The following is a 12,026-nucleotide window of genomic DNA, read 5'->3' on the forward strand; positions in this document are numbered from 1 at the left end:
TTTTTTCCCTGAGAAATACATGGGATGATCTCTGTCATGCTGAGGCAGGTATAGGGTGGCAGAGATGTCAGTTCCAGTTTGCATGGTCACAAGAGGGAAGTAGCCAGCCCACGGAAGTCCTAGACCTGACATTGCTGAGATTGCTAACTACCCTGAAGACAGGTGAACGACATGTCCAGAGCAGTGGGCTGAGAAGAGGAAGGGAGGCAGCCAACCTCTATTCTCAAGATTCAGGTCAACTATGAGAGCCAAAACCACAGAAATACTTGTGCTCTTTAGCCCACCCACCTCCAGGCTCCACTCAACAGATCTCATCTTGCTGGGCAACACCTACGTCTGGTCCCTACCAGACCACTCCTATCATATTTCCAATTTCTACCATAGTCTGATGGTAACATATGATTTAAAAGTATTTAGGATCCCTGGCCTAGTTGTGATATGGACCTAGGGCAGAGGTCTAAGTCAGAGAAGTGAAATTCGGGAGACAATGACAAATTCATCTGAAGAAACCTTGTAAGGGTGATTTGTAAAGTTCAGCATAATCTAGATGCATGCTGCTCTGGATATCTGTCAGTGTACAAACAGCTATCTGAAAACCTGATGGTTGAAAATAGCAACTGTGTTATTATATCTCATGAGTCAGGTCAGGCTCACCTGGGAGAATCTCAAATATGTAAAATATTTGTATTTTGTACTGTAAAATAGAACTGTATCTGCCTAATCTACTGCATAGGAAAAAAAACATTTCTGCAGGAAATTTTAAAACTATAAAAATGTACTAGAAATAAAAGTCACCTATGTACTCCACTATCACTCAAAGACAACTGTTGGGAGCCAGTTTATGTATTTGAGATTCTAGACATAAGACTGTGTATCTTCAATGAGTAAGATCAAGTATGCTTCAATAGTCTTCAAATACATCTTTAATAGCTACATGATATCCACGCTGTAGAGATAACATAATTTATCTAACCATTCCCCTACTTGGAGCATTTTGATTGCTCCTGACTCTTATCTCATAAAACATGCACACATATGTGTCGCCTGTATATAATATACATGTACTATTTATGAATAGCCTTGTCTATAAATCTTTGCCTGATGATTTTTTCTTAGGACACATCGTGGAGTCAGGGTACAGAAACACCTCAAGGTTCTGGGAATGTATTGCCAAATTGCCTTTCCAAAAGGGTGCACTGGTTTTTACTCTCACCCACAGTCAAGTGGTGACACTGACGCTGTCACCTTAAAAAGAACACTCGGGAAAGCTCAGCTTCTCCTGTTAACTTTGCTTCCCTCTTCATTTTAAAAAGCGAGAGTTCAGAAATGTGACTTTTCTCAAACTCTCCTTTGCTCTCAGATTCTTGAGTGGGAGGAGGCTTCTATGACCCAAGGCACCTTCCAACCCCGAGGTTTTGATATTTTCACCATCGTCATTGGCACCAGATGGCTCGAGCCTTGGGCCAACAAGGCAGACGAAGGAAAGCATCCTAGCGCTCGCTATTTTGCCATACAGGCTGTGGCGATTAAGAAGAAATAGGTGGGACCTAGGTGGGCAGCAGGTGTAGCGGGCACCGGAGGCTGGGACAGGCGGCGCACCGCCACACGGGCCGTCACACCCCGCCCGCGGCCCGCCGGGCTGGGCTGCAGCTCCCGGGAGGGCAGCGCGTGTCTGCGGGGGCGGGCGGGGGTCCGGGCACCCGCGCGCCGCGCCCACCCCGCGGGCCCCGCGCCCAGCCCCGGCGCTCCGGCCAAGTTTGCCACGCGGTCTCGGCCGACTCCCGGGTTACCTGAGCCGGCGACCACGTCAGCGCCACATCACCGGGGCCGTTTCTATTGCGGGGAAACAGGAAAAGAAGGAAGGAAAACCTCCCGCGGGCGAGCCAATCGCAGGCAGACGGCGCCGCGGGGGAGCGTCCAGGGCGCGCGTGGGGCGGGGGCGGGGCCGGGGCGGGGCCGAGGGCCGGCGGGGCGGGGCAGGGGCGGGGCCAAGGGCCGCCGGGGCGGGGCCGGGCCGGGCCGTGGGCGGGGCCGGGGCGGGGCCGAGGGCCGGCGGGGCGGGGCTGAGGGTCGGCGGGGCGGCGGGCCGCGCTCGGGCCGGTCTGCAGCGTGGGCCTCGGCTGTGGCGGCGGCGGCGGCGGGGGAAGATGCTGCAGTCCCTGGCCGGCAGCTCGTGCGTGCGCCTGGTGGAGCGGCACCGCTCGGCCTGGTGCTTCGGCTTCCTGGTGCTCGGCTACCTGCTCTACCTGGTCTTCGGCGCCGTGGTCTTCTCGTCGGTGGAGCTGCCCTACGAGGACCTGCTGCGCCAGGAGCTGCGCAAGCTGAAGCGGCGCTTCCTGGAGGAGCACGAGTGCCTGTCGGAGCAGCAGCTCGAGCAGTTCTTGGGCCGCGTGCTGGAGGCCAGCAACTACGGCGTGTCGGTGCTCAGCAACGCCTCGGGCAACTGGAACTGGGACTTCACCTCCGCGCTCTTCTTCGCCAGCACCGTGCTGTCCACCACAGGTAGAGGCCCGCCGCCGAGGGCCCCCCCGCCCCCCCTCGGCCCCCCTCGGCCCCCCCAAGCCCTCTCCCCCCCCCCCGCGGCGCGCACCGCCCGCGGAGCCGGAAGCCGGCGGGGTGGCCACGGAGCGCGCCTTGGGTGTTGCCGCCGGTAACTCCCGGGAAGTGGTCCCTAAAGGCTTCGGCCTGGGTGGCCGCTCGGGCTCCACGGGCTGCGTCCCCGTTTCGCGGCACCCCGCGCCGACTGTCCGGTCGGCATCTGGAGCATCCCGGCCGCCCCGCCGCGGGGCTGGGGGTGCGGGAAACTCGGTTGCTTCAAGCGCGCCCACCTTCCTCCCTGACCCCGTCCCCGCCCGCAGGGCCGAGGCTGCGCCGAAGGGTCACCTTCCCGAGGGTGCCCTCCCTTTGGGTGATGCATAGATTTCTCGGCTCTTTGCCCTTTTGGGGGCGGTGGTGGGGGCAGCCGAGTGACATCACTGCTCTTCGCAGGTGACCTCTGCCCGAGCAGACCGGCGGATCTGGTTTCTTTTCAGAACAGGAGGAAGGCTGAGGGAAGGGAGCCTCCGATTGCCTCTGATCTGGCAAAATGGGGGCACCCTGATTCAGCAGTTTTTTCGACTTCAGGTGTGCGAGGCCACCCTTAAACTTCGCAGGGACACTTGACCGCACTGCTTAGCCCGCAGGAAGCTCACGAAGAGGAGGAGCGTCCTCGGGTGAAAGCGCAGGCGGGCGAGTGCCCCAGGGCGCCCTTGCTTTGCCGGATTAGATGAATGAAGGCTGAATTTCCCCAGCGGCTAAGTGGGGCACTCACACTTGGTTGGAGATATTTATAAGTTGATACTTGAACCCTGGAAAGTATCTCAAAGAACGTTCAGCGAAGTCCCCTTTTTATCCAGAAGATCAAATCTTTCAACAATCCATCTTGGCTTGAACAAGGTCACACACTTACTAGTTACCAGGGTAGTCCTGGAATTGGGGCCGGGTGTGATCCCTGCCAGGAAGACTGTACCCGCCCCACCCCCACCTCCCTAGCAGGTGAATCAACTTTGTGTGACAACAGTTCTTTCTTCACTCCACCCCCTCTGCACCTCCCAGGGTTGTTTGCACTCCCTTTGGGCTAAACCCAGTGGATTGTTTTGGTTATAAGTGGTACTGAGTAATAGTCCACTTTCAGTATAGATCCTGTGAAAACAATGATTTAGAAGTCTGGGGTGCGTTACCAAATTGGAGTAAACAGAATATGAGCTTGCGTTATGGTATTTTAGAAACTATGTCAAACTTAGCGCTAAACAAACAGGACTTGCTATCTTTTCAATTCTGCCGACATCCGTCTTTAGTTTTATTTTGACAAGTGCTACTTCCATTGTCTTTAGGGAGCTGGGATCCAGGGATCATTTAGAAGTCACCATGCTTTTCCTTTGAAGTACATTTGTCCTAAATTGAGAATCATTCATCCTCTGCGGAACTGAGTGTTTTCGCCCAGCTACAGAAGCTCCACAATTGGGTCACAATGTTGAGGAAACCTTGTGAAGAGTAATTATCACTTTAGTGTTTTCGTAGTGGTATTTTAAAGGCAACAGGATAAGAATATTGTGAGGAAAAGAATGTGTTTGCTTTTGCTGGGTGGGATTTTCCATGACTGACACTGCTCTGCCGAATCTTGTGATATGCGGCCAATTAAATCTCAAAAATACGAGTTTATATCATGACTAAAGAGTTACTTCCCAGGTTCTCTCTCCTCCCTTTTTTCAAGTTAGGAAAACTGCAGTTCCGGTTAAAAAAGAAAGAAGTGGGATTAGATGTCTTATTATTGGTATTCAGATTACATTTAGTTCCTAAGAAAGTCTGTATTCATGTAAAACAAGAGTTCATTTAGGAAATCGGTACAAGGGGCACTTAAGGATAAACTAGATAAAAAAATGTGCCGCTTGGTTTGTACAGTTAGCAAATCAATGAATTCTTGTCATTGATAAAATTGATTTTATCAGTTCAGTTAGAGTTCCAGTAAGCTTCAGAATTCTCTAGATCAAAGATGCTCTCCTACTGGTTTTGTGTGGACCCACGATCTAATACATTGGGATGTTCCCTGTGGTATCAACGCACTGGTGTTGTGGCAGGGGGTCAGACAATTTGTCAATGAAGCTAGTCTGCTTCAATACTAGAAACATAGTTTCTGGGAAAATATCAGACAACTTGAAGTGGAATTGTGGTTCATGCTTCTCTTTCAGGGAGATGTAAGACATGCTGTGGTTTGGTTGAATTCTTCTAGCACTGCGGATGGCAAATCACTGATCTAGTTGTTACCCTGGCTTGTCCAGAGTGGTAACGGTGGGCGTTACAGAGTTGCTGTTCTTGGTAGAAATCATGGTAATACAGTGAATGTGCTCATGGGCGAATCTTCTCATCTCGGAAAGGACAAGCTCCCATTTCTGTGAGGAGCCAGGCAAAGTCTTCATGGTCTCTTTGGAAGGAGACTTAGGTCAGTGATTCAGGGATGTTGTCTTCAATCTCTGCCCTGCCAAGGACTCTGAATTATTTCGAACAACTGACCATCTCTTTACTTCTCTTGGATTAAAAAAAAAAAAAAAGGCACAGGAACACCTACCTGGGGACTGTATGGGAATGGAAGGGAAAAGTGCAGTACACTTTTACCTTTTCAGAGGGAAGGGCTTCCCACATAACTTTTATACTGTGATTTTTTTCAAAGATTAAGGATGTCTAGGTGAGACTAAGGAAGTAAGAAATAATTAAGAACAATTTGTCATGTCTGTTTACTGTAAGTTTGCTTCTTTACTCAACCCCCTAACACACTAATGTTTGGTAAAAATACAGTTTCGTGGGCGGTTGACTATAAGGCTGCCATTTCCTTTTGCTGCATTGTAAATGCGGGTCCGAAAAATGGCTTGAGTCCGGTTGCTGTCAGCTGCAAGCCTGTTGCCTTGCATCAGGACACAGCCTGATCCCTTTTTACGCAGAGAGATTTTAAACCTTATTTGAAATGCTCAGAGGGGCACTTGGGTGGCTTCATTGGTTAAGTGTCCAACCGTTGATCTCAGCTCAGGTCTGGATCTCAAGGTCGTGAGTTCAAGCCCCACATTGGACTCTACTTTGGGTGTAGAACCAAATCAGTGAATGAATGAATGAATGAATGCTCAGAAAAGGAACTTGATTTGGTTTGTTTTACAGTGGCCTTTGATCTAGTCAGGCAGGGAGCTGCTACAGCATTGGCTGTTTACAGGAAGACAAGGTGGGAGAAGGAAATGGGGGTGCCAGGTTGAACTTTAGTTTTCAAACTGTAGGAGAAATGGGTTATTGTTAACAACAAATCCATATTGAGCTTTTGCAAGCTAATAACGGTGGGCAAATGATGGCTTCTGGGCCAAATCTAACTCACCACCTGTTTTTGTGCAGCCCAAGCTAAGAACAGTATCCCTATTTTCAGATGGCTGAAAAGAAATCAAAAGAAAAGTAATATTTGTGGACACATGAGAGTTTCACAAAAACCAAATTTTAGTGTCCATAGAAAGTTTGTGTTGGTGGACACAGCCATTTGATCTTCTGTCACGTATGGCTGCTTCCCCACTACCATGGCAAAGTTGAGTATTTGTGATAGAACCCATGCGTGTCCACAAAACCTAAACGTTTACTGCTTGGCCTTTTGCAGAAAATAATTTGCCAAACCCTGCTCTAGAATGAGACTTAGAAGGAACTCTAAGTTTCTCTAAGGAGGGCTAAGGGCTGTGCTTCCTTTTGGAAAACTTTCTAGAAGTCCAGTCAGCATCTGAGACTATCTGGTGCTGTTTTTTCAGTGGTATGCAGTATTTAAATTAGTTGCTACCACCCCAGCCACTTCCAAAGCAAATGATTGTTTATCAAAGAATGTCACTAGTTTCTGGTCAAATTTGTGACACTGCCTCTTTTTTTTTTTTTTTTTTTTTTTAATGCTGACAAAGCCACACCTCACATTAGAATTACCCCATCTCACATGTGTGCTAAATGCTGTATTATATCTGAAACAGAAATGCCAACGAGGAAAGAAATTCCTCCAGAAACAGACAAGCAGACTATCAGCTGGAAGAGATCTGAAATCCCACCGCGTGCTGAAGGTTGCACTCTTTATTCACAGGAGGGCCTTTGGTCTTGACTTTGAGCCTTTATGTTTGATTCTAACAAATTCAATAATCTGGGTTAGAAGCCTCTAGCAAATTGAAGAAGGAAAGGCACAGCTATGGGCAAGCCTAAGTGAAAGGTCATGAAAAGAGAAATAGTTTAAAAATCAGAAAAATAAAGTGGTATTTTTACAGGGAAACTTTTATTGAACTCGCTATGTATACCATCTCAAGTGTCATTATCCTCACTCTAGAGGCTAAAACTAAAATTTTGGTTGAGTGACCTTACCTAGGTCACAAAACTAGAAGTGTGGCCTTGATTTGAATCCAGACATGTCTGGGTTAAGAGCTTAAAATCTGCATAGGGTTGAGGCAGGGGAAGTGGTTATGGGCTGAATGTGGCTCCAGGGTTCATGTGATGAAGTCCTAACCCCTATACTTTTAAATGGGACTATTTATTTGGAGACAGGACCTTTAAAGAAGTGATAAAGTGTTAAATGAGGACACAATGAGAAGGTACCATGTGCAAGTCAAGGAAAGAGGCCTCAGAAGACAGCAGCCCTGCCAACACCTTGATCCTGAACTTCCAGCCTCCAGCTGTTATTCGAGTCACCCAGTCTGTGCTACTTTTTTATGCAGCCCTAGCGAACTAACACAGAAGTACTGTTTTGTGTGGTTTGTGTGTATGTGTGTGTGTGTGTGTGTTTTAGTTGCACTGAAAGAACAAACAAAAAAACAAACATAGGAGCACAAGAAACAGGACTTTTGCATGTTGGCCATTGCAACCTACAACTTCATATGCATGAATAAGACGTCATTATTTTAGAGCACAGTAGAGTAATAGATATCCTAAAGAATCAAGAATAATACTTCAGTATGCCTCCATTTAAGAAGATGGAGAAATGTGTAATGGATCCTAGAAACATTTCCACCCAGTAATGGAAAAGGAGTATGTACTTGTGCTCACTGTGTAAACCATCCCTGTCTATAAAACATCCGTTCTTTAGCATTTTGAAGGGTTTTTTTTTTCAGACCTATAAATTTGCTGTTATCTATGCCTATTTTATGACCCTTGGAACATACTGTTGAGATTATAAATGACAATAACTTGAAAGAAATTACGTGTTTGCTTTTATGACTTAACTGTAAATCTTGTCAAGAATATCATTTTCTGTTGTACCAGTAACCTAGTGGAAAGTCTGGTGCCTTTCAGGACAAGTTGTTTTATGGCACCACTCCTTGGACTGCTGTTGGCTGGGAAAGCATCTGCCGTCTGTAGCACAGAAGAGGACTCTAAGCTTAGAGCGTGTGAAATTGCTGGTGCTTGATTGTTTTGACCCATACAGCGATTTCATGTGGTTCAACTTACTATGAGTCCATTTTGGGGACAGAGAGACTGTCTATATCATACCCCCTCTTTGGCATAGAATTGCACTGTGCTAGATTTCATTCTCAAGAGACATCATTCGATCCCAACTGTAGCCAAATCCATGGACTACTGAAGTGTTTAACTTCTCTGCTGACTCTGCCATGATCACCGTATATGTTACCAGTGGGAGATAAGGGTTGTCTCTATCAAAAAGCAGGCAACTGTGGGGTTGTCCTCTAGACTTCCATGATGCTTCTGACTCCCACACCCAGTATGTGCTCTGACTTCTTCATTCATTTTGGGTGGACTCCTTGTCCTCAGAGGTGGTGGCAGTTCTCTGTGGGTACAGGACTATGCCCCGACCCAAGATCAAAGTGAAGGACAAGGTGAAGGGGATTTGGAGCCAGAGGAGGTACAGCTGAAAGGACTATGATCCTGTCCCTGGGCATGAATCAGACCAGCAGTCTTGCATTTTGTGGTTGTATCCATGTTTCTATTCCTTAATCTGTAAAACAGAATCAGTTCTTATATCAGAGAGATTAATTGGGCTGTGTTTGACATCAGCAGTGTTTCCTCACTGGCTATCCATTGGGTCCCCTGGCTAAGGTTGACTTGCTTTGTGAAGTGAAAGCCAGCATTCTGAATCCTGCTTAGATTCACATATCGGTACCTGGTGATGAGCTTTAGGCGGAAAGCTCCTCAGTAACTCAGTGACCCAGGTAATGCGAAGTCAACATGAGCATGGTTGGTGGGTGCAGAACAGAGCAAGCAAAAACATGCAATAAAAACTGGTTCTTATTTCTCTGCTGGTGGTCAGTGGATTGCATGTCAGAAATAAGAAGTGAAGCTTAGACTTGTCAAATTGGTGTGTTTTATACCTGAAAGTCATGTAATGTGTGTCAACTGTATTTCAACTAGAAGGAAGGAAGGAAGGTAGGTTGGTTGAAGCCTATTATGATGTTTGTCCCTTGTTACTGCTGCAGTGGTACAGGGACCCAAGTTAAGCTGTTTACTCAAAGTGACATCTTAGCCCCCCTCTCCACTCAGCATTATGGAAGCCTCTTGATGTTTATTCAGGCTCTGGTCAGAGTCTGCAACACAGTCTGAAGGAGACCTTCCATCCACGGTTCAGGGGGGACGTGAGGTGGGGAGGTTGGAGAGGTGCCCATATCCTGGGGAAAGAGTGCTGCCCTGGCCAGATGACCTGGGTACCTATGGGCCTGGGCCTCTGCTCCTGTCTTCCCACACCCCTATGCCCTTTGTTCCTGCCCTTTCTCCTCTGCCTGCTGGTTCCCAGGACATGTTGTATACCACTTTCTTTCTTTCTTTTTTTTTTTTGTATACCACTTTCTATTGGAATATTCCATTCTTCTGTTGCAGCACTTACCACCTTGGGCGGAAATGATGTGTTTTCATGTGTGTCTCCCCAAAAAAGAGGTCTGGAGAATGAGCACTGTCTCAGCCTCATGTTGCATTCCTGGCACTCAGTAGGTCCTCCCTGAGTGCAAAGGAAGGCACATTTCTTCCCTTGTCTGAGTCTATCTCCTCCTCTGTAAAAGGAGGAGATTTCTAAAGATGTTACCCATTTTCAAGAGGCCTGAGATATAATTTCATTGTCTTAAGGAAATAGGCCCATGTTACTTAAATGAGTTCTGTAGTCATTTACTTACAGACAATTCTGAGTGTCTCACATACACTCAGTATACTGTGGAAGGCCCTAAGTGACCCAAAGAGAGGAGAGAGGCTTGCATTCTCGAGCAAGTATGTATTGAGAACTTAGGCTCACCAGGTACTGTTCCAGGCACTTAGGGATCTTGCCTTCCTGGATGTCTACCTGATAGGAGGAAGGAGATACGGTGAAATAAGATGATTAAGTGGGAGATAACCCAAAATACACATGGGTCTCTGTCTGGTGGTTCCTGGCACAGAGCTCCTAAAACCTTTCTAAGTTCCCGAGTCTTGTTCTACCAGCAACTCTGCCTGTGGTCCGGGATGGTGGCTAGTCACCAGATGAGAAGCCTGGAACTTTGAGCCCTACCCTCATCATCCAGAGAGGGGACAGGGGCTGGAAAGGCAGTTAACTATCTGTTACATCATCGTGAGGAAGCCTCCGTAGATATCCCAATAGCACAGGATCCCAATGGCACGGGGTTCAGGGAGCTTCGAGGTTGGTGAACACATCCATACCCCAACTCCACAGGGACAGAAGCTCGTGCTCTGAGGACCCTCCCAGCCTCACCATCTGTTACATCCTTTCCTGATGAACAGTGAGCTAGCAGACAGACTGTTTTCCTGAGCTCTGTGAGCTGCTGTAGCAAATTAGTTGATCCTGAGGCAGGGATCTTGGGAACTCGGATTTATGGCTGCGAAGTTAGAAGTACAGCTGATGGCCTGGCCTGGTGTCTGCAGCAGGGGAGTCTTGTGGGACTGAGCCCTTCCCCTGCGGGATCTGACACCATCTCCAAGTAGGTAGTGTCAGAACGGGGTTGCATTGCAGGACACCAGCTGCTGTTGCAGAAAAGTGCTCATTTGAGGAGAAAAACCTCTGCATGTTTGGGGACTGGAAGTGTCAGAAGTGTTGTGTTTTGTGTGAGGAGTGAAAGAGACCCAGGAAGAGCACAGGAGGTACACAGAGCTGAGGAAAAGGAACAGCACTTGGGGCAGGATGGATGGCTAAGGAGATCTGCCCGCAGCAGGGGGAGCCTTGGAAGTGAGAGTGTGTGTCAGTGTGGGCTTGGGCATGGGGTGGGGGCTAGGACTGTGGTCTTTGCTAAGCAAGTCACAAAAGGCCTTACTGACAAAATGGCATTGGCGTCCGGCTCCAGAGGAGGTGGGAGTGCATCATCCAGCTATTGGGGAGGGGGGGGCAGCTGTTCTAGAATCAAGTCGCCACATTGGAGATGCTGCTAGAAGGCCACTGGCTGGTGCTGAGTAAGACAGCACATGATGAGGGCAAGGAGGAGGGAAGGGGGCAGGTGGAGTGGGATGTCTGAGGCCACTGCAAAGCTTTGGGCTTTTCTCGGCGTGAAGTAGAGAGCCCTGGGAGAGTTTGAGCAGAAAGGTAGTGTGATCCAGCTGACTGGTCTACCAGGTTCACTCAGGCTGCTGTTGCAGGGCAAGGGTGGAAGCCCACGGCCCAAATTGGGACGTTTTCGAGAACCCGGATGAGGCTGTGGGTGGCTTCTAGAGCAGGTGGTGGAAGTAGGTGGTGAGAGGTGGTTAAATTTCTGATACAAATGGATGGTGGGCCCAACAGGAGTTGCTGATGGATTGGATGTGAGGTGTTGGAAAAACATAAGAATGACTCCAGCTTTTTTGATCTGAGCCCCACCTGGAGACAGAGAAGGCAGGGGAAGTGTCGGGTTTTGGGTGGAGCGTCTGGAGCTTAGTGATGGGCCTGTCAGACTTGAGGTTCTACTGAGTGTTCGGGGTCCACACGAGGCTGCACTGCACTCACCCTGTGTGGCATTACCAGGGCCCGTCTTGCCCTGTAACAGCGTGCTGTGATTTCAAGTTACATCCCATGCATCATTATATGACTGCAGAGATGAAGAAAGCTTTTGAGGGATGATATCTGAACTTGGCCTTGACAGAGAAATAGTGTGGCCATAGGTAGAGAAGGAAAAGGTGTTCCAGGGGAGCATATGAATCCTCTGGGCTAAGTTACCATTTGATAAATACATTTAACAGTAGTATTTTACTTCAACTTCTAGGCTAAGAAAGAGTATCTAAACTGTAATTTTGTTTTCTAAATTAATATTATGTGAGTCTGTATAGAAAACTGGGGGGTGAGGAAGAAGGATTTGCTTTTTTTTTTAAATTTAACAGTAGGGGGGCACCTGGGTGGCTCAGTCGGCTAAACACCTGCCTTCAGCTCAGGTCATGATCTCGGGGTCCTGGGACCGAGCCCCAAGTCGGGCTCCCTGCTTGGCTAAGAGTCTGCTTCTCCCTTTGCCCCTAGCCCTGCTCCTGCTCTCTCTCCCTCCGTCTCTCAAATAAAAATAAATAAAATCTTTGAAAAAAATTTGACAACAGGATATTTAGTATTT

General features: G+C 48.2%; 1 protein-coding gene across 1 annotated transcript in view; it reads left to right on the forward strand.

Moving 5' to 3' along the window:
* Window positions 1-2,096: 2,096 nt before the first annotated feature.
* KCNK1 (potassium two pore domain channel subfamily K member 1) overlaps window positions 2,097-12,026 on the forward strand; it is a 42,767-nt gene continuing 32,837 nt past the window's right edge. Inside the window, exon 1 of the mRNA XM_055308699.1 lies at window positions 2,097-2,502. Within this exon, the coding sequence (XP_055164674.1) occupies window positions 2,148-2,502 (355 nt within the window). The 5' untranslated portion in view covers window positions 2,097-2,147. The remainder of the gene's footprint in view (window positions 2,503-12,026) is intronic.

Source organism: Nyctereutes procyonoides, unplaced genomic scaffold (assembly GCF_905146905.1).
Source record: "Nyctereutes procyonoides isolate TBG_1078 unplaced genomic scaffold, NYPRO_anot_genome, whole genome shotgun sequence".
In the NCBI taxonomy this organism is placed as follows: Eukaryota; Metazoa; Chordata; class Mammalia; order Carnivora; family Canidae; genus Nyctereutes; species Nyctereutes procyonoides.